Raw genomic sequence first — 27,498 nt, 5'->3', positions numbered from 1 at the left:
AATTGTTGACTTCTGTTCCCTACAAACCTCGTGAGACTGCATCTTAGTTTCTCCTCATTACATTATAATAATTTAAAGCATTCTGGCCTTGAGTATCCCTGGATATAATTGCTGCATTATTAGCCAGTCATGATTTCAACAGTCGCAGTTTATAGATTCTTTCCCTCGTCCACATCACCCCTCCTTCCTCCACAAAAGATGCTTCTTGAAATCCATTTATACTGACTACTTTACAGAAGGAGGTCATTCGGCCCATCAAGTCCGTGTTGCTCCCAGCAGGGCAATCCCATCAATCTATTACATCACCCCCCCCCCCCCCCCCCATTTTCCTGTACACCTAAAGCTCCATTCTTTTGCCAATTACCTTCTCTCGGGGGTAAGTCACAGTGATTAGCCTGTCAACCCACATGTCTTTTTATAAGGTCATAAGTGATAGGAGCAGAATGAGACCATTCGGCCCATCAAGTCTACTCTGCCATTCAATCGTGGCTGATGTGGGGGGATACTGGCGTGACTAGAGGAAGACCAGACGCTCACAGAGAGAACGTGTCAACTCGGGGAGTAATTTTCCAACTGGTTATTTTTTGATACCAGATGCCACCAGAGGGTCAGGATTGAACCTGGGTCTGTAGAGCTGTGAGGGAGTAGCACAAAATGTTGTACCACTGTACTACCCTCAAGCAAGCTTTAAGTCATTAATATTAATCTGGATTATTGTTAGAGTCCATTTTATCAGCCTCCTGTGAGGAGCCAGGGAACAGTTTATTACGATCAAGGAACCGTGTAAATACAATCAGTCTTATTTTCTAATTTAGTTTGTGAGCAGCTGTTCCAACTCAGTATTATTAATTACGTGGTTAAACTAGAGGTCCCTTGTTCCCCCACACTCTCAGACTGTTGTCTACATGGGTCACCCTTTCTACACTAAAATCCCCCAATGTCTTTTGGACAGACCCCATCCCCATGAGTTTTGTGTTCTGATATGTACAGAGAAGGGTGGAAGAATTGAGGCAGGGACTGTAACGACATTTAAAATACATTAGATTACATTACGGTATGTGGATATGAAAGGTTTAGAGTGATATGAGCCAAATGCAGGCAAATAGAACGTTTAAAAGGGGCAACTTGGTCAGCATGGACAGGTTAGGCCAAAGGGCCTGTTACCATTTCGTATGACACCCTGACTCTAAACAACAGAATATGGGGAGATAGACACAAAAAGCTAGAGTAACTCAGCGGGTCAGGCAGCATCTCTGGAGAAAAAGAATGGGTGATGTTTCAAGTCGAGAACCTGGAGAAGGATCTCGACACGAAATGTCACATATTCCTTTTCTCCAGGGATGCTAGTTACTCCAGGTTTTTGTGTCTATCTTCAGTGTGAACCAGCATGTGTAGTTCCTTACTAAATAGAATATGGGTGTCCTGAACTATCAATTGTTGCCTGCAGTTTTAGAATTGACCAAAAAATAACCAGTTGGAAAATTACACCCTAGTCTAAAATAATATCCTGCGATGATGCCTTGGAATTGTGAGTCAAGCACAGAATTCAATTAGGTTTATGCAGTCTAAACGCCACTCACTTTATTTACCTTTCCATTAAGGATGTACAGTGCCCTCCATAATGTTTGGGACAAAGACCCATCATTTATTTATTTGCCTCTGTACTCCACAATTTGAGATTTGTAATAGAAAAAAAATCACATGTGGTTAAAGTGCACATTGTCAGATTTTATTAAAGGGTATTTTTATATAGTACTTGGTTTCAATTCTTTATTCAGTGCTCATCAGAGGCCGGGCCACTGGCGTGGATCCATGCAACAATTTTGGAGATTCAGTGTGGTGTATTTCCCAGGTCCAGCAGCGCTCGTCCTACCGATAAACGAACCGCAGACCCCAGCTGTGATGTGGATTGCACATTTTGCTGCTAAACGGTAGCCAGACCCGGGATCAGAACATAGAACCCTTCCTCCATCTACTGGTTGCAAAGATATTACATTTACTGCCACAAAGAATCCTCTCTTGTGCAAACTGAAATGTGTTATTTTTTTAGGGCAGGCACGGTTCCACGCCAAATACTGGTGTGTTCTACATCAATTCCAGAAGGTAGCAGTGTGTTGTCTTCACAGTGAGAAAGACTTGTTCCTCTAGATTCACTGGCTGTGAAAAAGAATCTTAAATGCAGTTGTATATCTCTCAAAGCTGTGTGGATTAAATCACCTTTGAACCGGTAATTTTGTTCAACACACATAACATTCCTATATACAGTTAATACAAGGCCTTCAATACAGGTAGTGGCCTTGAAAGCGTGTAATGTTCCTAGAAAAGACACAAAATACCGGAGTCATTCAGCGGGTCGGACAGCTACCCTGGAGAACATAGGTAGTGGACAATTCAGGTCTAGACCCTTCTCCAGATTTAATGTTCCTCGATAAAGGTAACCTCCTTCAACAAAGCTAATGTTACCACAATACAGGTAGCATCCTTCTATACAGGTAATGTTGCTCAATATAGGTGATGTCCTACATATAGATAACATCCCTCGATACAGGGAGCATTCCTCAATGCAAGCAACGTTCTTCAACACAGGTAATATCTCTCTTGTAGGTAAATGTCTTTTAATGCAGCTAATATCTCTCAGCATGGGTAACATCCTTGGATACAGGTAATACCTTTGGATACAGGTAATGGCCTTCAATACTGGTAATGTCCTGCCATCAAAGAAAGTGTTGGTGCCATTTTTCAGAAGAGATGATAACCAAGGCGTTTTCCCCCCTGAGGTTCAGGAGAATTCACTGGCCAATGCTGGTCCAATAACCATCTTCATAAAATCACAGTATTGAGTATCCACATGTTCCTGCATGTGGGACCTTGCTGGCTTCACTGGGCAAATGGCGGCCAGGTTTAGCGTGCTGCACTGAGAGTGTGGGGCAGCAGTGTCTCTGACCTCCGTGCTGTGGGGTTTGAAGCAGTGATCTCCTGCAGGGAGAGCAGACTACAGGTCATTAAGCCACAGCTGGCTTCTGTCAGCCTCTGCTCTGCCATATCAGCAGCCAGCAGGTCACGCCACGTGTAGCTGTGAGCAGCCCTGCGTTATCCTGCTTGAATCATTAGCTCTGCTTCTGGCCGCAGCGAAGGTGCCGCTCTGAGAAACACAAAGCACAGCAACCCATTGGGCCGTCTAACCCTCGTTGTGTGTTTACATTGCAGATGATGGCCCTTACTCCAAGGGGAGGAAGGAAACGACAGCCACGGAGACAACAGTGTGCACAAGGAGGCAAAGCATACCAGGTACAATCTGCACACTGCCTCAGCCACCCCCCACACCTCTTGTTTCCCCTTGTGTGGCATCCACCTAACAAACTAGCAGAGGCAGAGGCCAGTGGAGGAGCTCAGGTGACAAATTGGGGATCTAAAGAATTTGTCAGAGAGTGGAGTGAGCTGGCAACTGAGCGAATGCCAACTGGTTACTGCCCAGTGGTGAGCCTGAAACCCAGTGGGCCGAAGGCCTTGTTTCCGCGCTGTATCTCTAATCTAAACTAAGGAAGGCCAGTGTGTAGCGGCCAAATAACCTACAAACCTGCATGTCTTTGAGATGTGGGAGGAAAGCGAAGCACCCAGACGTTACCCAAGTATTCACAGGAAGAACATGCAAACTCCGCAGAGGGTCAAATCTGGGCCAGTGGAGTTGTGAGGCCACAGCTCCACCAGCTGCACCACTGTGCCGAGGTTTTCTTTGACGTGTCCAGCAGCGAATGTTGTAGAATTTCACCAGTGTGTCTTCTGTCACAGAGGAGCTGAGGGGACTCACAGTGGTGGAGCTCATCAAGAAGGAAGGCTGCACACTGGGCCTGACGATATCTGGCGGCACCGACAAAGAAGGCAAACCGCGGGTGTCGAACCTGCGGCTGGGAGGACTGGCTGCCAGGTAAGGCATAGCTCTGAGGCTCTCCTTCAGTACCACTGGTCAGGACCAGGGCTGTATTGATTTTGCAACAACTCCATTGTCGTTCGCAAGAATCCCTGGTTCACAACATCTTTACGTCAAACTCTCACTCCATTGCTGACTCTGAACTCATGAGCAGAGACTCTACCTCTCCAAAGCAGGGAAGAGGGAGGAACAGAAAAACTCAATTGAAACTGTTGTAACACGAGGAAAATGGCAGTCAACCTCCACACAGTGGGTCCCTAAAGCACGAGAATGGGATGATGTTTACACTACATTCATTTTGGTGCTAGCGAAGAGAATTACAAGCAGACGACTGGTGTGAGAGTCCCTGGCTCTTCTTTGACATAGTACCATTGGACTGACTGTCCAAGAGGACTTCTCTTTGATGTCTCATTGGAACCTGGCACTTCTGGCAATGTAACGCTACGTCTTTTTGAGTTGTGCCCCTATGTTAGGACTTGAACCCACGACCTTCTGATTTGGGGCACGTGTGCCAGTCACTGAAATGGCATTTGCAAACCCATTGCAGAGTCCCAGGAAATAAGAATACGAGAAGGAGTGGACTCCTGCGCGAGGTTTATCCCAAGGAAAGTGAGCTCCTGGAAGAGATGTATCCCAGGGAAAGGGGGATAATGGCAGAGATATCTGGAGAGAGTGGTCTCCTGGGAGAGGTGCTCCTGAGGGAAAATGGGATTGTGGGAGAGGTATTTCCCAGGGAGTGCAGCCTACTCTACCTGGGATTGGTGTGCCCGGGAAGAGGGGATTCCACGGATTGATGAGTCCCGGAGAGAGTGGGCTATTGGGAGAGTTAGTTCCCGAGGAGAGGGGGCTCCTGGGAGAAGTGTTCCTCGGGAAGAGTGCGTTACTGGGAGAGGTGCTTCCCGGGGAGTGGAGCTCACTCTCCTTGGTTTGGAGTGCCCCAGAGAGAGGGGGCTCCTCCCATTGGCATGTTCCGGGTAGAGGGGGCTCCTGAGAGATGTGTTTCTAGGGAGAGTGGATTCCTGGGAGAAGTGGGACATCTTACAAAGATAAAGGAGGGAGGGCTATCTTCTTAAACCAGCACCATCCTGCAGTGGAGCAGTTTTGTATCAGGGAACATCAGCGTGGCTTGCTGGGTCATCTCAGAGGGTGGTTAAGGGGTAACCACATTGTAATAGGTCTGGTAAGGATAGTGGTAAGGATAGTGTTCATGGAGATGAATCCGTTCAAGTTATGACAAGGGACATATGAGGCTGTGGTACGTTCTCCTCAAGGAGAGCAGTCAGACTGGTTTAAGAATTGGATTGGCAGTAGATGATATCTGGCCCAGATCGATGCCTGGCAGAAGCCAACTCTTGCCGAGGCATTTTAAAAAGTGGTGTTTCACCAGCATAAGAATAGGTAGCCAGAAAACATGACTGTATCCTTTGGTTTTTTTTTTGAGGCAGCCTGGTATTTCTAATAGTAATTGATCCACTTCCTTCTGGCAGGAGCGACCAGTTGAACATCGGAGATTACATCAAGTCTGTCAACGGGATTAACCTGACCAAACTGCGGCACGATGAGATTATCAGTCTTCTGAAGAATGTGGGAGAACGAGTGGTCCTTGAGGTGGAGTACGAGCTTTCCCCTGTTGGTAAGAACTTCTCCAATCATTCGGCCCGCTGTTCTCTACAGGGCGCAGTGGACTGTACCTGGGCAGGGCCTGGGCAGTTTGAGGTATCCTTCCCCCTTTTTTTATTAAATTAATTTATTCAATTATTTAAGGTCATAAGGCCAAAAGGAATAAGAGTGTATCCCACCATTCAATCATGGCTGATCTATCTCTCCCTCCTAACCCAATTCTCCTGCCTTCTCCCCATAACCTCTGACACCTGTACTAATCAAGAATTTATCTATCTCTGCCTTAAAAATATCCACTGACTTGGCCTCCACAGCCCTCTGTAGCAAAGAATTCCACAGATTCACCACCCTCTGACTAAAGGCATTTACACAACTTACAATAATATTTACACAACAAACAATAACAAAACACCCACCACCAAAATACAAAATTGACAAGTATTTCTTCCTATTAAACATCAAATTATTATGTCACAACCCTGATCCAGTATACAGTTAATCCCCCTCCATGGTGCCCGTGGACACCACATGTTCTTTTTCAAGGGTCGCGCGGGCGTGGACGTAACCCTGGAAAAGGGGCAGGCGGTCAGCTCGGGCGGAGCCTTCGTCTGCCTGGTGCCGTGACCCACGAATGGCCAGCTTGGCACACCCTTCCCCTTCGTGTTCCAGTGGTTTAATTGGATCATGATGTTATGTATCATTGAGAGGAATGAACCTTGCCCCTCTTCCAAGCATCTGTTTCAGTGTAAATGACACCCAGTGCATAAAGAGATTTATAATGGAAGATTATATCACCTCAAGGTCACCAGATGGCTTCAGAGGCTTTCGGCATCTGGCACTATTACATTGTTGTTGAATATTGACTCCTCGGTACGATTCCCCAAACCCAGTCTTCAATGAGAAGGCTGACTCAGTGTGAATTGGCAATTTCATTCAATTGGCTTAGTCCCTGCCTGCCAGAAAGTAACTGACAATGTTCACAGTCATTTTATATAGGAACTGTATAATCAGCATCCTCTCCAAACCATAGCTAAAAGATAAAATGCTGATGCCTGCCTGACGGCAGTTTCATTGCTGCTCATGTTATTTCAGTGCTGGTAATCCTAGCTGCAGCGAGCTCAGAAGTGTTTGGTGGAGCATTACAGAGGGGGCTTCATGCCCTCGTTGTCCACAGACTTGCTGCCTGTGCATCCGGATATGTGCTCATGTGGTTTACTTCAGGCAATACTTGAAGCTTTTTTGGAAGCAGCAAAAGAATTGGAAATCTCGAGATCCCTTGGAAAGTACTTTCCAAATCCGAGTCGTCTTCCAGCTAAAGGGACAAGGGCAGCAAAAGCTCAGGGAAAGCCAGGCTTGCCCTCCAAGCCACACACAATGCTGACTTGGAAGCACATCACCATTCATTTACTGTCCCTGGATCAGAGTCCTGGAACTCTCCCCCTAACAACACTGTGATTATACCCACACTTCAAGGACTGCAGCGGTTCAAGAAGGCAGCTCACCACTATGTTCTCAAGGGCACGAGGGGTGGGCAATTAAATGCAGACATACACTGCAAATCCCACATCCCTTGACTGGATATATTAAAAACACTGAGTAGGTTTTCATATTTTTTAGTTTTTCCTCATTTTTTTTCACTAATGTCTTGTAATTTTTTTGTGCAGACTTTTTTCCTTTTTACAGTCTTACAGAATTTATGTGAAAGTCATTGATTATTTATATACAATCTATATTTTTGTGCATTGGTCTGAGACTATGTGTTTGTGTCGCTGCTGCAAGCAAGGTTTGCATTATACCCGCACCTCGCAGTACCTGTGTACATAACAAACTTCACTTGGATCATACCAAAGCTATCACAAAACGGGAAAATGGGCAGCCAATAAAAATGTCGATCCACATCTTGCATTGAAAAACTAATTGCACAAAGTGCCAGGGGTCCAAATGTTTCCTCAATAAACCAAGAAACTCTAAGTGTTAACATGAGACACTATGTAAGCATTGGAGTAACCCAGTGGGTCAGGCAACATCTCTGGAGGCACAGGTGACGTTTTGGGTCAAGACCCTTCTTCAGACCCATCATTGTCCGAGGAAGAGTCCTGTCACCTGTCCTTTCACTCCAGAGAAGCTACCTGACCCGCTGAGTTATTCCAGCACTTTGTGCCTATCCTTTGTATAAACCAGCATCTGTAGTTCTTTGTTTCTACTATAGTAAGCATTGTTTGAAATTAACTCCTCAATAAATGTAGGAACAGGCAATTACAAATGAAAAATGACCACCTTGTCAAATGTAGTTGGCAGAGTGCGTTTTGCTTGTCCCAAAAGCGCTTTATATACACGTGGCCCATTCACAGATTATGATACATGGATCTGAGCCATGCTAGAATGGATTGGACACCTCTGATTTATTGAATGGCATCAGCAGGAGGTAACGGTTCGATTCGCAATTCTTAATTATTTATTACATGATAAAGGAGAGAGCCTTGAGCTTGGTCAAGAGATTTAGCTATGCACCATTCTAAATGCATTAGGTGCTCATAAATCCATAGGTTCTTGGAGCACAATTAGGCCATTCGACCCATCAAGTCTACTCCGTCATTCAATCATGGCTGATCTATCCCTCTCAACCCCATTCTCCGAGCTTCTCCCCATAACCCCCGACACCTGTGCAAATCACGAATCTGTCAATCTACGCCTTAAAAATATCCATTGACTTGGCCTCCACAGCTGTCTGTGGTAATGAATTCCACAGAATCACCACCCTCTGACTAAATAAATTACTCCTCATCTCCTTTCTAAAGGTAAAGATGCTGCTTGGTAGAAGAAAAATTCAAACATGAACAAATTATTTTTTAAATGGGTCTTCTTACATCGAATCAATGGTAGTTATAGCGTGGTCTGATTGAAGAAATTATTGATCAAATAAGTAGATAAAAGCAGACCGTTTTTGGTTGCTGAGGTGATTCAGAAGAGATTTGATGCAGATTATTGATGTTAGGCTGAAGGGAACAATCCTGGATAGAGGACAGAGGAGGACTCTATTGAGAGAGTTTTGAGGTTGTGTAGTTCACTTCCTGGGAAAGTGAGCAAACGAGAATCAACCCATATTCACCTATATACGCCTGTATCCACCTATCACTTACCAGGGTAGACCCCAAATGCTGGAGTAATTCAATGGGATAGGCAGCATCTCTGGATAGATGGAATGGGTGACATTTTGGGTTAAGACCCTTCTTCAGGCTGAGTCAGGGGAGAGGGCAACGAGAGATATGGAAGCGTAAGGTGTGAAAACGAGAGAGATCACTTCCCAGGCTTTGTCCAACCCCCAACTCTCTTCCAGCTTTCCCCCCCTACTACAATCAGTCTGAAGAAGGGTTCTGACCCAAAGCATCACCTATCCTTTTTCTCCAGAGATGCTGCCTGACCCACTGAGCTACTCCAGCACTTTGTGTTTTTTGCTGAAGATTCCAGCATATGATGTTCCTTGTGTCTAAATCAGAAAACCGGAAATAACATATGATGAGCATTTGATGGCTCTGGGCCTATACTTGCTGGAGTTTAGAAGGACATGGGGGGGGGATCTCTTTGAAACTTACCAAGTGATGAAAGGTCTGGATATGAGTGAATGTGGAGAAGATGTTTCCACTCATGGAGGAGTCTGGGACCAAAGGGCAAACATCAGAATAAAAGGACATGCCTTTAGAAAGAAAATGAGGAGAAATGTTTTAGCCAGAGGGCGGTGAATTTGTGGAATTCATTGCCACAGACGGGTGTGGAAGGCATTCATTTGGGTATTTTTAAAGTGGAGATTGATAGGTTCTTGATTAGTAAAGGCATCAAAGGTTACGGGGTGAAAACAGGAGAATGGAATTGAAAGGGAATGATAGATCAGTCTTGATTGAATGGTGGAGGACGCCCGATGGGTAGAATGGCCTAATTCTACTCCTATGTTTCATGAACTTATGAAATTATGTCTACAAAGAAATTGAACCCCTGTCAATATCACCACCTGTATGGCATCCGTCACTTCAAAAGTCATTAGAAGCAAATGTTGTAAGTGGTGTAGAATTCACAGCTACTTCGATCACATCTGTTTCAGGCTTTGGCTGGAAATGTATTTCTAGGCTGTCAACTTTCCAAATTAGATTGGGCAGATAAGGATGAATAGGGAAAGGATTGATGGGAGCAATTTGGGTGGAATTAATTGTGACTATTTTTCTGACAATGTGGGTAACAACAGGATAGGCAGTTTGACCAAAATGGCAGACACAAAGTGCTGGAGTAACTCAGCAGGTCAGGCCGCATCTCTGGAGAAAATGGATAGGTGACATTTTGGGTCAGGACCCTTTGGACTGATTGTGGTGGGGATGGGGCAACTGGAAGCAAGAAAGGACCGGGACAAATCAGGGCCGGCAACAGATGAGCCCAGGCAAGGAGGTTCCCTGATAGGCCAATGATTGGCTCGGGATGGTGCGATTCCAAGAGGGATTCCAAGAGGTGTGATTAAAGAGGTTCTTCTGCAGTTGTATAGGGCCCTGGTAAGACCACATCTGGAGTATTGTGTACAGTTTTGGTCTCCTAATTTGAGGATGGACATCCTTGTAATTGAGGCAGTGCAGCGTAGGTTCACGAGATTGATCCCTGGGATGGCGGGACTGTCATATGAGGAAAGATTGAAAAGACTAGGCTTGTATTCACTGGAGTTTAGAAGGATGAGAGGGGATCTTATAGAAACATATAAAATTATAAAAGGACTGGACAAGCTAGATGCAGGAAAAATGTTCCCAATGTTGGGTGAGTCCAGAACCAGGGGCCTCAGTCTTAAAATAAAGGGGAGGCCATTTAAAACTGAGGTGAGAAAAAACTTTTTCACCCAGAGTTGTGAATTTGTGGAATTCTCTGCCACAGAGGGCAGTGGAAGCCAAATCACTGGATGGATTTAAGAGAGAATCAGATACTCATGGGGCTAGTGGAATCAAGGGATATGGGGAGAAGGCAGGCACGGGTTATTGATTGGGGACGATCAGCCATGATCACAATGAATGGCGGTGCTGGCTCGAAGGGCCGAATGGCCTCCTCCTGCACCTATTTTCTATGTTTCTATGGATATGTTGTTGTGAACTGTGGACCAGGTTAACTGACTCTTAATGGAGGAAGGAGGACAAGGGGGGAAAGGGGGAGGGGAGAGGGAAGAACTTGTAGGTTATCTAAAATTAGCGAATTCAATGTTCATAGTGCTGGGTTGTACACTGAACAGAATGACCTATGTTGTTACATCTGTTTAACATGGAGCAGCATAGTGATGCAGCTGATACACCTCTAATTCACAGCACCAGGGACCCAGCTTTAATCCTGAACTCCAGGACTGTGTGGAGTTTGCATGTTTTCCCTGTGGCAGTTTGTGGTTCCCTCAGGTGTTCTTGTTTCCTCCCACATCCCAAAGTCTCGTTGGTTAGTACATAATTGGCCACTGTAAATTTCAGTTTTGTTTATTGTCACGTGAACAGTCAGAAGCTTTTGTTGCATACTAACAGTCAGCAGAAAGACAATACATGATTAGAATTGATCCATTTTCAGTGCATCATTTTCATGATAGGGAATGGTGGGACAGTCAGCAACTCTGGAGAAAAAGAATGGGTGACATTTCGGGTCGAGACCCTTCTTCACCCGAAACGTCACCCATTCCTTCTCTCCAGAAATGCTGCTGATCCCGCTGATTTACTCCAGCATTTTGTGTCTACCTTTGGTTTAAACCAACATCTGCAGTTCTTTCCAACACATGATAAGGGAATAACGTTTAGTGCTGTAGGAATAGAGATTTAAGTGTGGAGCGATTGTAATATGAGTTTGTAGATCTGCTTCTGTGGCTAGCACGCCAATTGTCACCTGGGTTAGGTGCCATCTTGGAAGATGGTTGAATCTGTGTGGCAGTTGATGAGAGTATGGAGAAAATAAAATAAGATTGGTCTTCATGAGTGCGTGATGGTTAACGCAGACTCAGTGATCTTTGTCCCGCCCCCCTGACATCAGTCTGAAGAAGGGTCTCGACCCGAAACGTCACCCATTCCTTCTCTCCCGAGATGCTGCCTGATCTGCTGAGTTACTCCAGCATTTTGTGAATAAATCGAGCTGGAGGGCCTGTTTCTTTGGTGCCAAATTCAATAACTCTTTTTTCAAACTCCTCAGCAGAATTGGGTACCATTCCTTGGGTGTTGACCATCCTCTAATAGCTCTCTCTTCATATTCTCTGCCATGACCCTGGTTTGCCAGATAAGCATGGCATTGTCCCATCTGCAGTGTTTGCACTCTGATTCACTGAGCGTCATTTAACACCAGCCCACCAAGGGTCTTGGCTATTTTATTCCCTCTCTGTTCCTCAGATATGGAGGAAAATGTAACATCCAAACAACTGTGATCTGCTAACTCAGTATTAGCTGAGATTCCCCCTGGTATGTGTGGTGCAGTGTCAAATCAGGTAAAAACTTTGCATTTCTTTCCATGCATGTATTGATCAGAACTTTATTTCCATTCTAGTGCCGGACAACAACGCAAGAATTATTCCAAAGACAGTGGAAATCTCACTGTACAAAGAAGGCAACAGCTTTGGTTTTGTGATGAGGGGTTAGTTATTATCTTTTCTACCTGTTTCACTTTTTCCTTTATTGTCTCCTGTTTTTTGGTGATAGTCCACGTCAGGGTCTGTCAAGGTATTTGCAATTGTATTGTAAATCACTGTTCATTGCAGCTTAGAATAGGGCCCGCTTATCTGACAAGAACCCTCCACTAAGCAGCAGTTGTCAGGACATGCAAGCAGAAAATAAATTGTTCAGCAAACACGATAAGATGCGGTATTTTAAATTTTTTATGCTTTTTCTTCACTCCCCTCAGGACATACAAAATTGCTTTACAGCCAATACATTACTTCTGCAGTGGACTTCTTGTTGTAATATGGGAAATGCAGCAGCCAATTTGCAGCACAGCAAGATCCCAGTAATAATGAAATCAAGTTCTTCTTGTGGTGATGATTGAATATTGGCAGGGCACTAGAAGAAAATGCCTTGCTTGAGAGATATTGTTGCCATACCTCAGTACTTCACTGTTTAGTCTAGTTTAGTTTAGTTTAGGTTAGAGATACAGCACAGAAACAGGCCGTTCGGCCCACCAAGTCCACGCCAACCCTGTACACGAGCACTATCCCACAAACTGGGGACAGTTTACAATTCTCACTGAAGCCAATTCGCCGACAAACTTGTACGTCTTTGGAATGTGGGAGGAAACCGGAGCTCCTGGAGAAAACCCACAGTGTCACGCGGAGAAAGTATTAGCTCGGTACAGACAGCACCCATAGTCAGGATCGAACCTGGGTCTCTGGCGTGGTGAGGCAGCAACTCTACCGCTGCGCCACCTGACCACTGATGGACTTTAAATCACAGTCTCCTGTCCCTAGGATATAAACAAAACCTCCAAAACCAAAATTATTGCATCCCAGAAACGAGATTTGAGTCCACGATGTTCCGAATCGGCAAATCTGTGTCCTTTTGCTTTCTCCGGCTATGGTTACTGACTCCAGTTGAGTGGCGCAGGTGAACTCAGAGATTTCCGAGGTGTGGTTAACGCAGGCTAAAACCTTCCTCATGGGACACAACAGAGTTTGCAAACACTGCAAAGTCGCATCATTTTTCTGCAACTAATGCTGTTTTTTCACCATCCACACAGAGGTTACTGACTTCTGCATTCTTTCACGATAAATCCGTTTTAAGGTTACAACTGAGATAACAGGAGAGAAAGCATCCCTGGTCACAAGTGCTAAGTAGGAGCATAAACATCACTCACTCATTCTACATCCCCCTGCATAATCAGTCCATTTAAATCAATGCATTTTCTATTTTAACTATTTAAGAATATGGATATGAGCTTCAATAAGTTGGTGCATTCCCTGCAGACAGCATTTCTGCCTGAGAGGCAAAAGGAAGTAGATGAAAACTACTTGGGGGGCCTTGAATCCCCTGGAGCCCCATTAATTCTGGTAGTTGACTCCAGACGACATCAGGAGAGTACCCAGCTGTGTTGAGCAATGAGCTTGCCACCTCTAGATCCATTGTCGAGAACAGAGGAAAGGGTTCCTGTACGTGGTTCATCTCAAATTTATTTACCTGTGCTGGGGGATAGACATCCATCAAAATCTGGGGTTATTCTTGAAAACCAGCCACTGGCAAATATTCAAGGGTGGACGTGGTGTCCACTAAAAATCACTGTAAGGAATCTTAATAAGTTCATAAATTCATGTTATAGGGGCATATAGGTCAATTGGCCCATCAAGTCGATGCCATACAATCATGGCTGATCTATCTTCCTCTCTCAACCCCATTCTCCTGCCTTCTTACCAAAACCCCTGACACCCATACTAATCAAGAATTAATCAATCTCCTTAAAAATACCCATTGACTTGGCCTTCACAGCTTTCCGTGACAATTAATTCCACAGATTCATCACCCTCTGACGAAAGAAATTCCTTCTCATCTTTTTCACAAAAGAAATCGGAAATGCTTAACATCTGTCAGGCTAGTAGATTACGCTTGCTGTTTTCTCTGTCTCGACGGTGTATGTTTCCAGGTTGTCCTAATAATCCCTCACTTTCTATGAGGAATTGAGCATTTCCGAGACCCTTCACGCCTCTCTTTTCTGATGGATTAGTTTTATCAGGGGCTGGGGAGGGGAAGACTTTGCTGTCTACTTGCTCAGACTGGTTTCTATACTGTCGACAGATAATAGCTGATGTGGGGATAGGAGACTGTCTCATTAAATGAGTGCAATGGATGTTGTGTTGCAGGTGGAGCCCATGAAGACTGGAACAAGTCCCGCGCGTTGGCGGTGACCCATGTGAGGGTTGGTGGACCAGCAGACAGGTAACCTAACGCTTCCCCGAGTAACAGGGATGAAAACAACCCTGTAAAGCACTTGCTCCTAATTGCTCTTGGACGTCATTTCTTCAGACCAGTATTGTTCTGCTACATTACCACCCCTCACTTTGATCCACGTGTGATTGTTGTGATGGCACAAGTGGTGGAGAGCTGAAGGCTGCCCTTGACCCCACTGATGTGGACAAGGGTATCTGCCGACTGACGAGTGAGAATGCAGTGGGGACGAAAGGCCAACTGCAAACTTCTGAGGGAGCTCCCAACACTGGCAGTGTCAGGCCCAATGCACCAGAGGCCCAATCCGTGTCCTCGGACGCAGAAGGCTGAAGGAAGTGGCCAAAACGTATAATATGTCCTTCTGTACATTTGCAGGGAAGGCACGTTGAAGGTTGAGGACAGACTACTGAGTGTGGATGGGATTCCACTTCACAACGTGAGTCACGGAGAGGCAACCAGCATCCTGCAGCAGTGCGGCCAGGAAGCCATCTACCAGATCGAATACGATGTCAACGTTATGGGTAAGGAGCACAGAGCCTCGCTGGTGGACCTGTCCCTTTTCTGGGTGGCGTTATTCCTCCTGGGAGGGTTACGGATCAAGGGTTTGTACAGCGAATATTGGCTCAGCTGCCTATTCATGGAATCCTGAAAAACCCAGAGCCGCTGAGCAGGCCGGGACTGTGGGCTGACATGCGAGATCAAGGACGTATACAGGTGGAGTTGGGGACCAGTGGAGAAGAGTGGTCTGTCAAAGCTCATCCCTCGGTTACCTCAGTCTCTCTGGTGTAGGACTCAATGGCATTCCCTTCCAGTTTGGTTATCGAAAATAAGTCTTTGTAGTCAGCTTTCTTTAGGATTTAACTCTTTCGACCTTCCCATTTGAAGGATGGTACCTTTTGATGGTACCACTCTCAGTAACTGCGTTAGTGGGTGCCCTGGCTCTGAAGAGGGGCTGGAGGGATGAGAGTTTCCACAGCATCGTGACAGCAGCTGTCAGCTGGAGAGGGGCAAGGAGATTAAGCCTTGTGAAGTTCACAGAGCGGTCGAGTGCGGTGGGAGACACAGTTTCATTGCGTGAGTGTACATAGCTGCCCAGAGAGAGGTAGGTTGATGTCTTTATTTAGTTTGGTATTAAATGGCATCAAAAACACAAAAGACTGACACGAAAGAACAATTACTAGAAATGGAGAGAGTCATGGAGTCATACAACACCGAACCAAGTATTGTGGCCCAACTCGTCCATGCCGAACAAGATGTCCGTCTACCCTAGTCCCATTTACCTGCGTTTGCCTCATATAGAAAATAGAACATAGAAGAGTACAGCACAAGAGCAGACCCTTCGGCCCACAAAGTCTGTGCCGAACATGATGTCAAGACCATCTCCGATCAACCTGCACATAATCCATATCCCTCCATTCCCTGCAACTGGGCACAAAGGAACAGGAATAAGGTTCTAGTTTGCCCACTCTCTCTATAGTTCAAGCCCTCAAGTCCTGGCAATATCCTCATAAAACACACAGAGTAAATGAGTTCTGCTGTTTGTAGGACAAAATATGTATGTACAATGGACTTTTGAATTTAATAATATTATGGAATGTCATTCGTATGTAGGGGTGTGCATAAATTGGGCATTCATAACCTGGGAATGATTCCATGTCTGTTGATTAGATGGCAGATTAACCATCTGTTACATTGACCTGGTATGTCTCTCCACACACACTGCCTGACCTGTTGAGTTCCTCAAGCATTATCTGCTATTTTTCCAGCCTGTCTATGATTTTTGCCCATCTATCCCACCAAAAAAGAGCACAGCTGATTATGCATGCCATAGACCTCAATTGGATCAACACAAAATAAACTCTTTCTCTTTTAAGTATTGATCCAGTTCTCTCAGAAAAGTTAATTAAATCCACTTTTGCATCTTTTTAGGTCACACATTCGAGATTGTTGTGTTTCTTTTCTTTACAAGGTCACTGGTTCCTTAGCCATTCAGCTTATAACTGTGCCCAGTTCCTGACACTTACAGGAGCACTGTCCCCAAGTTATTCAATCAGATCTGTGTGTGACTTTGGACACCACTGAACAATTCCCCTCAGCATCCACTGCTTCAGGGCAACCAGCCCAAATTCTCCTGTCTTTCCACCTAAAGTGGGTGCCTTGAGCCAGTGCCTTTCCAGGAGGTCTCGACATCCTTGTGATGTCTGGAATTAGTCTTAAGACACTAACTGACCACAATCAGGGCTTTTTAGAAATGTTAACAAACAGCATTGCTTTTGTTTGCGTGAATTATAAAGCTAAGAACGGTTTTCTAAAAGCCCTGCCACAATCTAAGATTTTGGTAAGCAAAGCCCAAGACCTCTTGACTAAGTAATGTGTACCAGTTAGTATTACATTGCTTCGCCTCATCCTTCTACCCCAGGTCAAGCACTTTCATGTGACTCTGTGATGAATTTTGACTGTATATCCATTCTTTAGGCGAGTCTATATGTTTTTTTACATCTTTTACATCTTATTCCCACCCAACACACATTGTTCATATCAGCAATCAACTTCCAAATTGTGCCATGTTTCATGAAACGATAGCCACCTGAAACCCTTCTACAGACTATAGCGTTGGAAACACCCATTGCGCAATATTTAATTCTAACTATTGTGGACTACCTTCCAATCCATGAAACATCTCATTCATTTCATACTGAGACCCTTCATTCTGCAGATCCACTAATGTCCACTGATGCCTTGAGGTCCACAGTTTACTGTTCTTCAGTTTGGAAAAAGCACATTGACCATAATGAACTGTCCTCCTATCCAGGAAACTGCCTTGCCCACTGTTCTGATGCTGTTCATCGTGTAGCACTTTGAGGCCTGGGGTAAAACCACTGCCACCATCTGAATAACAAACACTGCATATTTCCTTCCATCCTGGGTAACAACCCCTGCCCTGTTCTACATCAGTGCACACCAGTCTATCACTGAGTAGTCTAAGAAACAACTGTTGTCCATTTTTCTAACACAGCCTATAGTATACTGAAGTCCAGTACTTCCCACGAATCCAATACTAATGACTGGAAAGCCTGCAACAGAATGGGAAATAACCGTTGCCCTCACAGTAATTGCGCTCTAGATTGGAAAACAACTATACTTCCAAAATTTGCACCCTGAAGAGGTGTCCATTTATGTTTGTAGTGTTTCTGGAGTCACATGATCAAGGTTAAGCAGGCGGGAGGAACAGCAGGTAGTGCTACTGACTCACCACAGACTTGGTCCAATCTTGATCCCAGTGTGGTTTTGACGATCTCTCACATGGATTTCCTCCAGATTCTCCGGTTTCTTTCCACATCCTAAAGATGTGCAGGTTGGTAGGTTAATTAGCCACTGTTAATTGCCTCAAGGAGTAGTTGAGTGGTAGAATCTCAGAAGAGTGGATGGGAATATGTGGGGAATAAGAAAGAATGTAGAGTTAGTATAAATGGTCAACATGGACTCATGGGCTGAAGGGCCTGTTTGTGCTCTGTATTTCTATGACTCGATGAGAATGAATTTGTTGTTCCATGACAAATTGTATTTTACTCAGGAAAAAGCATTGGATCTTAGGATTTGGAAAGCAGGTGAAAGGCCTGGGTGAAGCAGGTAGAAAATAACAATAAGATAAAGTTGGTGATGGTGCCTCACTGGCAGGATAGGAAGCATTGAGAAGGAATAAAATGCTGGTAATATTCAGCGGGTCAGGCAGTATCTGCAGAGGGAAGGAACAGAGTCCTCGCTTCATGTGCGGGGCCCTTTGTCAGAACCGTGACGTTGATTTTCGGCACTGGGGAGGACGTGGACAGTGTGAGAGAAGCAGCCCTGTGGTTACGGCAGTGGCCGTTCTGTCTTACAGATTCCGTCATCAATGCTTCCGGTCCTTTGCTCGTGGAAATCACCAAAACTCCAGGCTGCCCTCTGGGGATTTCGCTGTCCAGCGGGCTGCATTGCAACAAGCACGTCATCATCCTCGACAAGATCAAAGCGGCCAGCATCGTCGACAGGTTTGTGTTCTCCCGTCTCAGTAAGAACCTTGGCTACGGAAACTGGGCTCACTCAGTCACACCACTGGCTCTGACTCTGATAGGTTGCCCTCGCAAATCTTCAGCACATCTCCTCCACTGAATGCAGTGCAGGACTGAGGAGTGCAACCCGTTAAAGGTGGGCTCTGTCCGGTGAAATGAGGAGTCAAGACCTAAATTAGGCGAGATTACTTTAGCGAAGAGCAGGGGAGTTCTCCTGCATCGGTTTACAAGGCAAGCTAACTAAACACCATCTTCCCCAATTGCCTTGTAAACCGATGCATTGAGCGTAAGAGTTGGGGCATCATGTTGCAACTGTACAAATATTGGTTAGTCCACACTTGGCATATGGCGTAAAGTGCTGGTCACCATGCTACATTAAGGATTTGATAGCAATAGGGAGAGTTTACAAAGTTATGACTGGCAAAGATAGGATAGATGGAATCTTTTTTTTCACAGGGCAGGGGAGTCTAGAACTAGAGGGCACAGGTTTAAGTGAGAGGGGAGAAATTAAAAGGTGATTTGATGGGTAGGTTTTTCACATAGATGTTAGTGAATATTTATAACAAGCTTTCAGAGGACCGATTACAATGTCTAAAAGGCATTTGTTCGGTACTTGGATAGGAACGGTGTAGAGGGAGGGATACAAGCCTAATGTGGGCAAATGGGTTATCATTGATAAATATCAAGGTCGTCATGGATGAGGTGGGCCATAAGAGCCTGTTTCTGTGCTGTATGTTACCATTAATCTATCTTCCAACCTTTTATTGAAAGCCATTTAACGTGAAACAATAACTGTTTCTCTCTCCACAGATGCTGCTTGATCTGCTGAGTGTTTCCAAGATTTTCTGTTATTATTTAAGTTTTCCCTGGAGTGTTGGCCAATATTTATCCCGCAACCAACACCTAACAAATGTTTGTTAGGTGTTGGTTGCGAGATAAATGTTGGCCAGCACTCCAGAGAGAACTTAAATAGGTTGTTGAGCCATTGTCACTTTACTCTTTCAAAACAGTGACAGCAAACTGCAATAGTACCTCAAGGGCTTTGCAGTGTTCTGAGGTTATTAACAATGCTCTATAAATCAAAGTCTTTTTGTGACTTTCTTTTCAGCTTTCAGAGTCAGGTAACGATGATCCACAGGGATCCCAGGAGATTGTGGCTCTGTTCTTGAGCCTGGGACACAGCCAAAGGATCAGTGCTTCCTCCAAGCTTTATTCATTTCTTCAATCTCCAAGGGTGAAAGTACAGTGTTTGCTTTCATAAGAGAATCAAACATGCTTAAACACTCCAACTTAAAAAAATGTATTTGTTACAATTATAGAGCAATAGATGAACATAGAACACAATGGGGGGGGGGGGGGGGGGGAGATTAGCTTTGAATGGGGTAGGAATGTTGCTTCTAACTGTTGGGCTGAATGGCCGGTTTGCATGCAACCTGATGGTCATGTTGTTGGATCATTGCTGAAGGCAGTGTCTGCCTTCTTGCCATGGTCTGCTTTCTCAAGTACAGGATGCAGTGGTGCAGCGAAGAGACAACTGCTTCACAGTGCCAGAACCAAGATTTGACCCTGGGCTCAGATGTAGTCTGTAATGAGTTTGCACGTTCTCCCTGTGACTGTGCGAGTTTCCTCCAGTTGCTCCAGTTTACACCCCAATCCCAAAGACCCGTGTATTGGTGGATTAATTAGGCCGCTGTGAAATGACCTGTGTAGGCAAGTGGTAGAATCTGGGGGGAGTTGATGAAAATGTAGGGTAGAGTTGGAATCAGGGAAAATAGGTGATTGATGGTTGGCGAGGACTCTGTGTGTCAATGGGCCTGTTTCTGTGCTGGATTTCTCAATGATTCTGTGAGATAAACAGCAGTTCAATCAATTACTGTTCAACAGACAAGAGTGTTTAATTGTCATGTGCATTGGGACCAGAACATTACAATTCTTACTTGCTGTAGTTTTACAGGAGCATTAATGCAACAACTCAACAAATAAATATATAATAAACTGTGAGTTATTCTGGGTGAACCAGACCAAGATATTACAAGCCAAATTAGTGCAACCTGAGCTTAAAGTCCATAACAGTTTGGTGCTGAGGTAGGGTTGGGTAGGGTGGTAGAAGAGATGATAAATATTCAGAAGAAGCTGTTCTGGAGGCTGAAAAGCTGAAGTAAATGTCATTCTCAGATCTCCTGTTTCAGCCAATCCTACATGCAATGTTAACATTTGAGGAGTACATTATGTATACGGCACGGTGATGCAGCGGTAGAGTTGCTGCCTTACAGCGCCTGTAGTGCCGGAGATCCGGGTTCCATCCCCACTACAGGTGCTGTCTGTACGGAGTTTGTACGTTCTCCCCGTGACCACGTGACTTTTCTCTGAGATCTTCAGTTTCCTCCCACACTCCAAAAACGTACAGGTTTGTAGGTTGATTGGCTTGGTATAAGTAAATTGTCCCTAGTGTGTGTAGGATAGTGTTAGTGTACAGGGATTACTGGTCAGTGTGGACTCGGTGGGCTGAAGAGCCTGTTTCCGCGCTGTATCTGTAAACTAAACTAAAGTGCATTAACATTTGACGAGTACATTATATTCCACCATCAAAAAGCATCAAGAAAATTCCAGCCACATAGTTGTCTTGAATAGTTGTGAAAAGTGAGCTTACAACCTGCTGCTCCTGTCAGGTTGTGCTCCTCGTGTAGGTATATGCAGGAAGGGGCTGGAAGGGGAGATGAACTTGCATTTCTATCACTTCTCCAACATGGCAAAATGCCCCCAAGCTGCTTCACACAGTAAGTAATAGCATATAAAGTAAAATTGTAATGTTCTGGTCCCAATGCACATGACAATTAAACACTCTTGTCTCTTGAACAGCAATCGATTGAACTGCTGTTTATCTCACAGTAATAGCATATAAAGTAAAATTCTGTTCATCCGGCATGTTCAGGACTTCGATGGTGTTGTTATCTTATTAATTCCTCAAAACACTTTTAATTCATGTTTCGTAGATGTCACACGGTAGGTTAGTGCACTTTCCAGTGAAATGGGTGGGTTTCCTAAGAATTTGAGAGCCCAGTAAGTTCTGAAAAGAGTGCGGGAAACGGGACTCCGCTCAGTTTCAAGGGCCTGTGGGAATGGTTCCCTCATGAACCATTTGAAAGAGGCACAGAAAAAGGAGCTCTGCTTGATTTCAAGGATTGCAGGAAATAGAGCCCTGGTGAGATTCAAAAGAATATAAGGACTGGATTTCCCCAGTAGTGTGAAGGAGCGCAGGAAATGATGCCACACTGTTGCAGGGGATTGTGGGAAACAAAGTCTCTGGCGGGTTTGGAAGAAATGTGGGATCCATGAGTTTGAGGGGAGCTCTGGAACTGGGGTCCCAGTAAGAAGGACCATGCTGAGCTTCAGGAGAGCACAGAAAACGTCACCTGATGAGCCAGATGCAAAACTATCAGGATTTTGTGGTGTTACAGTACCAACATATGACCATAAGCTGAGTTTAGTTTATTGAGTTTAGTTTGTGGTCACATGTACAGTGAAAAGCTTTTGTTGCGTGCTAACCAGTCAGCAGAAAGACAAAGCATGATTACAATCGAGCCATCCACAGTGCACTGTTACATGATAAAGGGTGGTCAGAAGCTTGGTCAAAAGTAGATTTTAAGAAGCATAAAAAAGGCGAAGGAGAGGCACAGAGGTGAAGAGGTGAGGGCTATTCTACAACAAGGTTTAGACAGCTGGAGCCAGGAGTGGGAGATATGGAAGGATCTTGTTTGATTACAGGGCAGGAGGAGCGATAAAACTGGGAAGAAGCCCCGGCTGCCAAGGCATTTGAAGGCAAAGAGAGAATTTTAGTGAGATGGAGATGGAGGCAACCCTCTGACCTTACTCGAGGCTTTATTCAATGGTTCAATGACTTGGTTGTCACATGTACTGAGGTACAGTGGAATTCGTTTCAAATTCACTGAGTGGCACTGACGGAGCTGGGGCTTCTTTACCTGTTTGCTCTCTGACTTGAGCACCATTCTTGACACAACAAAAAGAAGGGTATCTGGAGGGGTACAGAATGGAAAAAAAACTTTAAACATTTTAGTTTCAAGTTTTAAAACTGGCTCTGGTGAAATTAATTTCAAAACTACAGCTGCTCTGGCACTGTCATATGCATCCATGTAATTATTTTGAACAGATAGGTGAAGAATTGCAGTCAGCTCTCTCAGCTTCTGTGGCTTCAAGTGACTTTCTTTTGTTAGATGCGGGGCTTTGCACGTTGGCGACCACATCTTGTCAATTGACGGCGTGAGCACGGAGCACTGCACCCTGCTGGAGGCCACCCAGCTCCTGACCAACACCTCGGACAATGTCAAGCTCGAGATCCTTCCTGTGCACCAGAGCCGCCTCTCCCTCAAGCCGATGGAGCAAGGTACTCTCTCGCCCCCTTGCGAGGGTTGAAGGGGAAACTGTCCTCGGGTTTGCTTTATCCGGTTGTACAGGTGCAAGGTGGACATATCCACCTGGAGAGTCAAGGCAAAGATAGGTGGGACAGTGAGTTGTGAAGGTGGCACAATGAGATGTAGATGGGCGAAGTGAGTAGGTGAAGATCGGGCTAATTAATGTAATGTGGTAAAATGTATAAATGTTCATTTTGGCAGGATATAAAAAGACAAGTTAATGCTAATGGTTGCAGATTGCACAGTGAGGAACGAGGAATCTGGGTGTCCTATAGGATTCAGGTATATCAAGACCCCTCAGGAATCTCTGCATTTCTGTTACCTATACCAGTATGCCCAACCTTTGCTGATAAGACAATCTGGCCATACCAGGAATTTGTCTGGTACAGATAGACACAAAATGCTGGAGTAACTCAACAGGTCATGCAGCATCTCTGGAACAAAAGGATAGGTGACTTTTCAGGTCAGGACCCTTCTACAGACTCCAGTCTGAAAGTCTGGTAAACCTTCTCCAGATTGCTTCTTGCACATTAACATTAGGAGGCCAATACTCTATCAAAGTGGCTTTTAAATAATGTTATAGTACCTGCTTCAACTACCTCCTCTGGGTGCTCGTTTCATATACCCATAGCCTCTGAGTGAAAAGGTTGTTTCTCAGAATCCTATTAAATTCCCTCTCACCTTAAACCTATGTCCTTTGATTCTTGATTCCCCAGTCTTGGATTCACCCTATCTACAGTATTCCCCTCATGATTGTATACACCTCAAAAGATCACCCCTCAGCCTCCTACAATCCATGGTCTTCTTCTTTCTTATGTCAACTACAACAATCAAAAGTGGCAATTGGTGCTTCAGAGTACCATAGTTGACGCTTTGCTGCAAATTTTACCAGTTCTGTAGAATTACTCAGGGTGGACGACGAGGATGTAAAGCAGCTCCCACCCCACAATCCAAGGTATAAAGTCTTAGCCTGCCCAATGTCTCTCTATTGCTGCGGTCCTTGAGTCCTGGCAACATCCTCGTAAATCTCTGCACTCATTACATACTTCTATCTGGGCACCCCTCAGCCTCCTTAGCATCAGGGAAAACAAGCCCAATTTACCTAATCTCTCCCAATATCTAAAGTGCTCCAGTACAGACAACATTCTGGTGAATCTCTTCACACTCTTTCCTGCATAATCATATCTTTCCTATGGTGCTGTGACCAGAACCGTACACAATACACTGACCATTGTTTTGTAAATATACAACATAATGTCCCAACTTTTATATTCTGTGCTCTGACCTACAAATGCAAGCATGCTGTACTCCTCTTTGCATTGTCAGTCAGAGAGTTGTGAATCTGTGGAATTCTCTGCCTCAGAAGGCAGTGGAGGCCAATTCTCTGAATGCATTCAAGAGAGCTGGATAGAGCTCTTAAGGATAGCGGAGTCAGGGGGTATGGGGAGAAGGCAGGAACGGGGTACTGAATGGCGGTGCTGGCTCGAAGGGCCGAATGGCCTCCTCCTGCACCTATTGTCTATTGTCTATTGTCCAGTGTGTGATTTAGTTCAGGGCAACAAAGTCATGTCACCAATTGCTCCAGTACAGATGAGTAAATTTTGAAATGTATAAAGAAATGATAAGATGAGATATTATAAACAGAAGTAGCAAAAAGCATCTTGGTGAGTTGGGATCTATGATACAGGAATTGTTTCTTTAAAAGTGTTCTCAGGAAGAGAGGTAATACACGAGTGGTATTAACGGCCCATTAGTATCTGTCCTCGGTGGTCAGGAGCCCTCGTGGTGAAGGAGCTCCCACAATACAAGACTCTTTCACCCAGAAATGAAGAAGTCAAGGTGGCGAGACCAAGCATAGAATATGCGACAGTTTCCCTGAAATTCACCAGGGCCAGCGGGAGCTTCTAGTTGCTGGCCATTTTGATTCCCCTTCACATTCTCAAACTGACCTTTCTGTGCTCACCCTCCTCCCTTGTCAGAGCGAGGCCACGTGTAGACTGGAAGTACACCATTTCACATAATGCTTGGGCAGACTACAAACATTGAATTCTCCAACGCTAGGTAAATCCCACCAGTTTCTCATCTAACCAGCTCCACACCCCCTTCACGCCCCCCTCCCCAAGCAGTCATCTTTTTTTTCCCACCTCCCCTGCCTCTGTCACCAGTTCCTTTCCTCTCTCACATCTGTTCATCTTCCATCCTGCCCTCTCTGCATTCCCACTTTTCCCTCCCTTTTATCCCATTGCCACCCATTCCCTTCCACCCACTATCCCTCCTGGTTCAGCATTTCACCCCCCATCTTCCTTCTTACCAGATTCCACAAGTGCACACTTCCCTCCACCACCTCCAGCCTTGGTTACTATCTCCACCTATCTGTTATTCATTCCTCCATAGGTTTCTACCTATCACTTGCCCACCCCTTCCCCTCACTTCTCTCAACCAGCTTTCTCCCCTCTACTCCACCAGCCTGAAGAAAGATCCTGACCCGACTCATTGTCTGTCCTCCCTCCTCAGATGCTGCCTGACCTGCTGAGTTCCTCCAGCACTGTGGGGTTTTTTTTTGCCTGTGATGATGCCTGGCATGGAGGGTAATTGAAAGTGGTTCCCTTGCCCTTCTGGGTTTTGGCGGTCAGAGCCTTTGACAGTGGTGCTGAGGAAAGTCACCCCTCAACCCCATCACTGCAGCTTAGTATCCACAACAGCAAGGAGCTCAGTGCTTGGGAAGGGTCTGGTGGCAGTGACAAGGGGGCTGGAACCCTCTGATTGAAGTAGTGCTGACAAGAGATGGGGCTCTAATCTTCAAGTGGCTGCCCATGGACTCGAAGCAGTGGCAATGACCCAAAATCTCTACCAGCAGTTGACTGTTGGCAGTGGGCAGATCAAAACTTCAGACAGATCTCAGGACCACCTCTACCTCAGAGCCTTGGGTGTTGGCTCAAACGATGTTTTGCACTTTGCAATGAGCTGTTCATTTGATACGGGAAGCACTGTAAGGCCATAAGTCATACTAGTCCTACTAGTTTCACTGTCGTCCTGCTTAGTTTCTTTGTTTGCATGCACTCATTATCACTTTCTCCACAGCCAACAATGACCATTGTGGACTCCACGTTTCCTTGAACATTGTTGCTGGCATTCATTTGTCCTTTTGCATACCTTTCATATATTTGCTCTATTGACCTTTTCATATCTTTAGTTTCCCTCTCCCCTGACTCTCAGTCTGCGGAAGGGTCTTGACCCAAAACGTCACCTATTTCTTTTCTCCAGAGATGCTGCCTGACCCGCTGAGTTACTCCAGCATTTTGTGTCTATCATCGCTCATAAATAATGTTGCATCCGGGACTGTCTAAATTATATTTCAGTAATTAACAGCCATGCTAATCGTAAGTGTGGGCACTATTTGGCCACTTCAGGCAGCTGTTTGGTATATGCAAAGAGCTTGTTATAATTATAGATGAACAATCATTATATTACAAAGTCAAAAACTACAAGTAAATAAAGTCTCCATTTAGTAAGTGCTCTTGGGCAGTGTAAATGCTCTTCAATGCATTTGTATTGATTTTTGGTAACCTCAAGGGACTTGTAGGAAATAGAAATTTAGATCAATTTTAAAATGTAATTCCTTGTACGCTGCTGCTCTGAGGAAACTCGGTGTCAGCAAACAACTTGGGCATTCCAAAGCTTCTCCACACAGCATTTAAGCCAGTAATATGATCCGATGTTGTGGACATTTCTGGAGGCAATTTTCCCTGCATGCTTTTGTTAGTAAAGAGCTTGCAAGGTTCATGGATCCGTGATCTGCAACAGATCCGTAACCCAGCTTAGTGAGAAAGTTGAAAGCACAAGCAACGCAGTGAACCAGATAATAGAGCTGCTGTCTCACAGCTCCAGTGATATGAGTTCAATCCTGACCTTGGGTGTTGTCTGTGCGTGCTTTCTCTCAGTGACTGCCTGGGTTTCCTCTACGGGCTCTACTTTCCTCCAGCAAGTTGGAAATTGCTGTTTGTGTGCAGATGAGTGGTAGAATCTGGAGCAGTTGAAAAGAATGTGGGAAGAATAAATGAGATTTGTGTAGGATGATTATAAATGCTTGATCGATGGTCTGTGTGGACAAAGGGCCTGCTTCTGTGCCGTGTGACCATCCTGAGGCTCATAAATGCTCTATTTAACAAGTATATTGGCTCGATGCTCATTAAATAATGCTGGCCCCTATTTTTGTGGTTAGCACTAACTCTAAGTGATCAGTTGTAATGGAGCCAAGTCTTGTTGGTGAGGATAGTGAGTGCTGCTTAAAGCTGTGCTCAGTTTTCACTGAGTTTTTGCTTGCTATTGGGCTAGATCACTGTGTGGGGACAAAGGATTTTGATGCTCATCAATAGAGATCATTGAAACTATCATTAATTTGAAAGCTCCAGTAAATTTGCACAGGAAATTAGTGAAGTGCTACTAAACACATCTTTCTTGGTAGCACAATAATGCCACTCTTGTGTCTGAGTCAGTGGTTTGTGGATTCATATCCCACTTGAGCAGAAAAGTCTAGGTTGGTAATATGAGGGGATGCT

The 27,498-nt window shown here is 44.9% G+C and overlaps 1 protein-coding gene across 7 annotated transcripts in view; it reads left to right on the top strand.

The window, feature by feature from the left end:
• grip2b (glutamate receptor interacting protein 2b) overlaps positions 1 to 27,498 on the top strand; it is a 410,662-nt gene that overhangs the window by 325,390 nt on the left and 57,774 nt on the right. For all 7 annotated transcript variants that reach the window (XM_078414400.1, XM_078414394.1, XM_078414393.1 and 4 more), the window contains 8 exons: positions 3,208 to 3,288; positions 3,790 to 3,925; positions 5,416 to 5,561; positions 12,080 to 12,166; positions 14,376 to 14,451; positions 14,836 to 14,981; positions 18,341 to 18,488; positions 22,742 to 22,911. In XM_078414400.1, the coding sequence (XP_078270526.1) occupies positions 3,208 to 3,288; positions 3,790 to 3,925; positions 5,416 to 5,561; positions 12,080 to 12,166; positions 14,376 to 14,451; positions 14,836 to 14,981; positions 18,341 to 18,488; positions 22,742 to 22,911 (990 nt within the window). The remainder of the gene's footprint in view (positions 1 to 3,207; positions 3,289 to 3,789; positions 3,926 to 5,415; positions 5,562 to 12,079; positions 12,167 to 14,375; positions 14,452 to 14,835; positions 14,982 to 18,340; positions 18,489 to 22,741; positions 22,912 to 27,498) is intronic.

The sequence above is a fragment of the Rhinoraja longicauda genome, chromosome 17, assembly GCF_053455715.1.
Source record: "Rhinoraja longicauda isolate Sanriku21f chromosome 17, sRhiLon1.1, whole genome shotgun sequence".
NCBI classification, from domain to species: Eukaryota; Metazoa; Chordata; class Chondrichthyes; order Rajiformes; family Arhynchobatidae; genus Rhinoraja; species Rhinoraja longicauda.
Note: the sequence above shows the minus strand (reverse complement) of the source record. Positions and strands in the feature narration are given on the sequence as shown.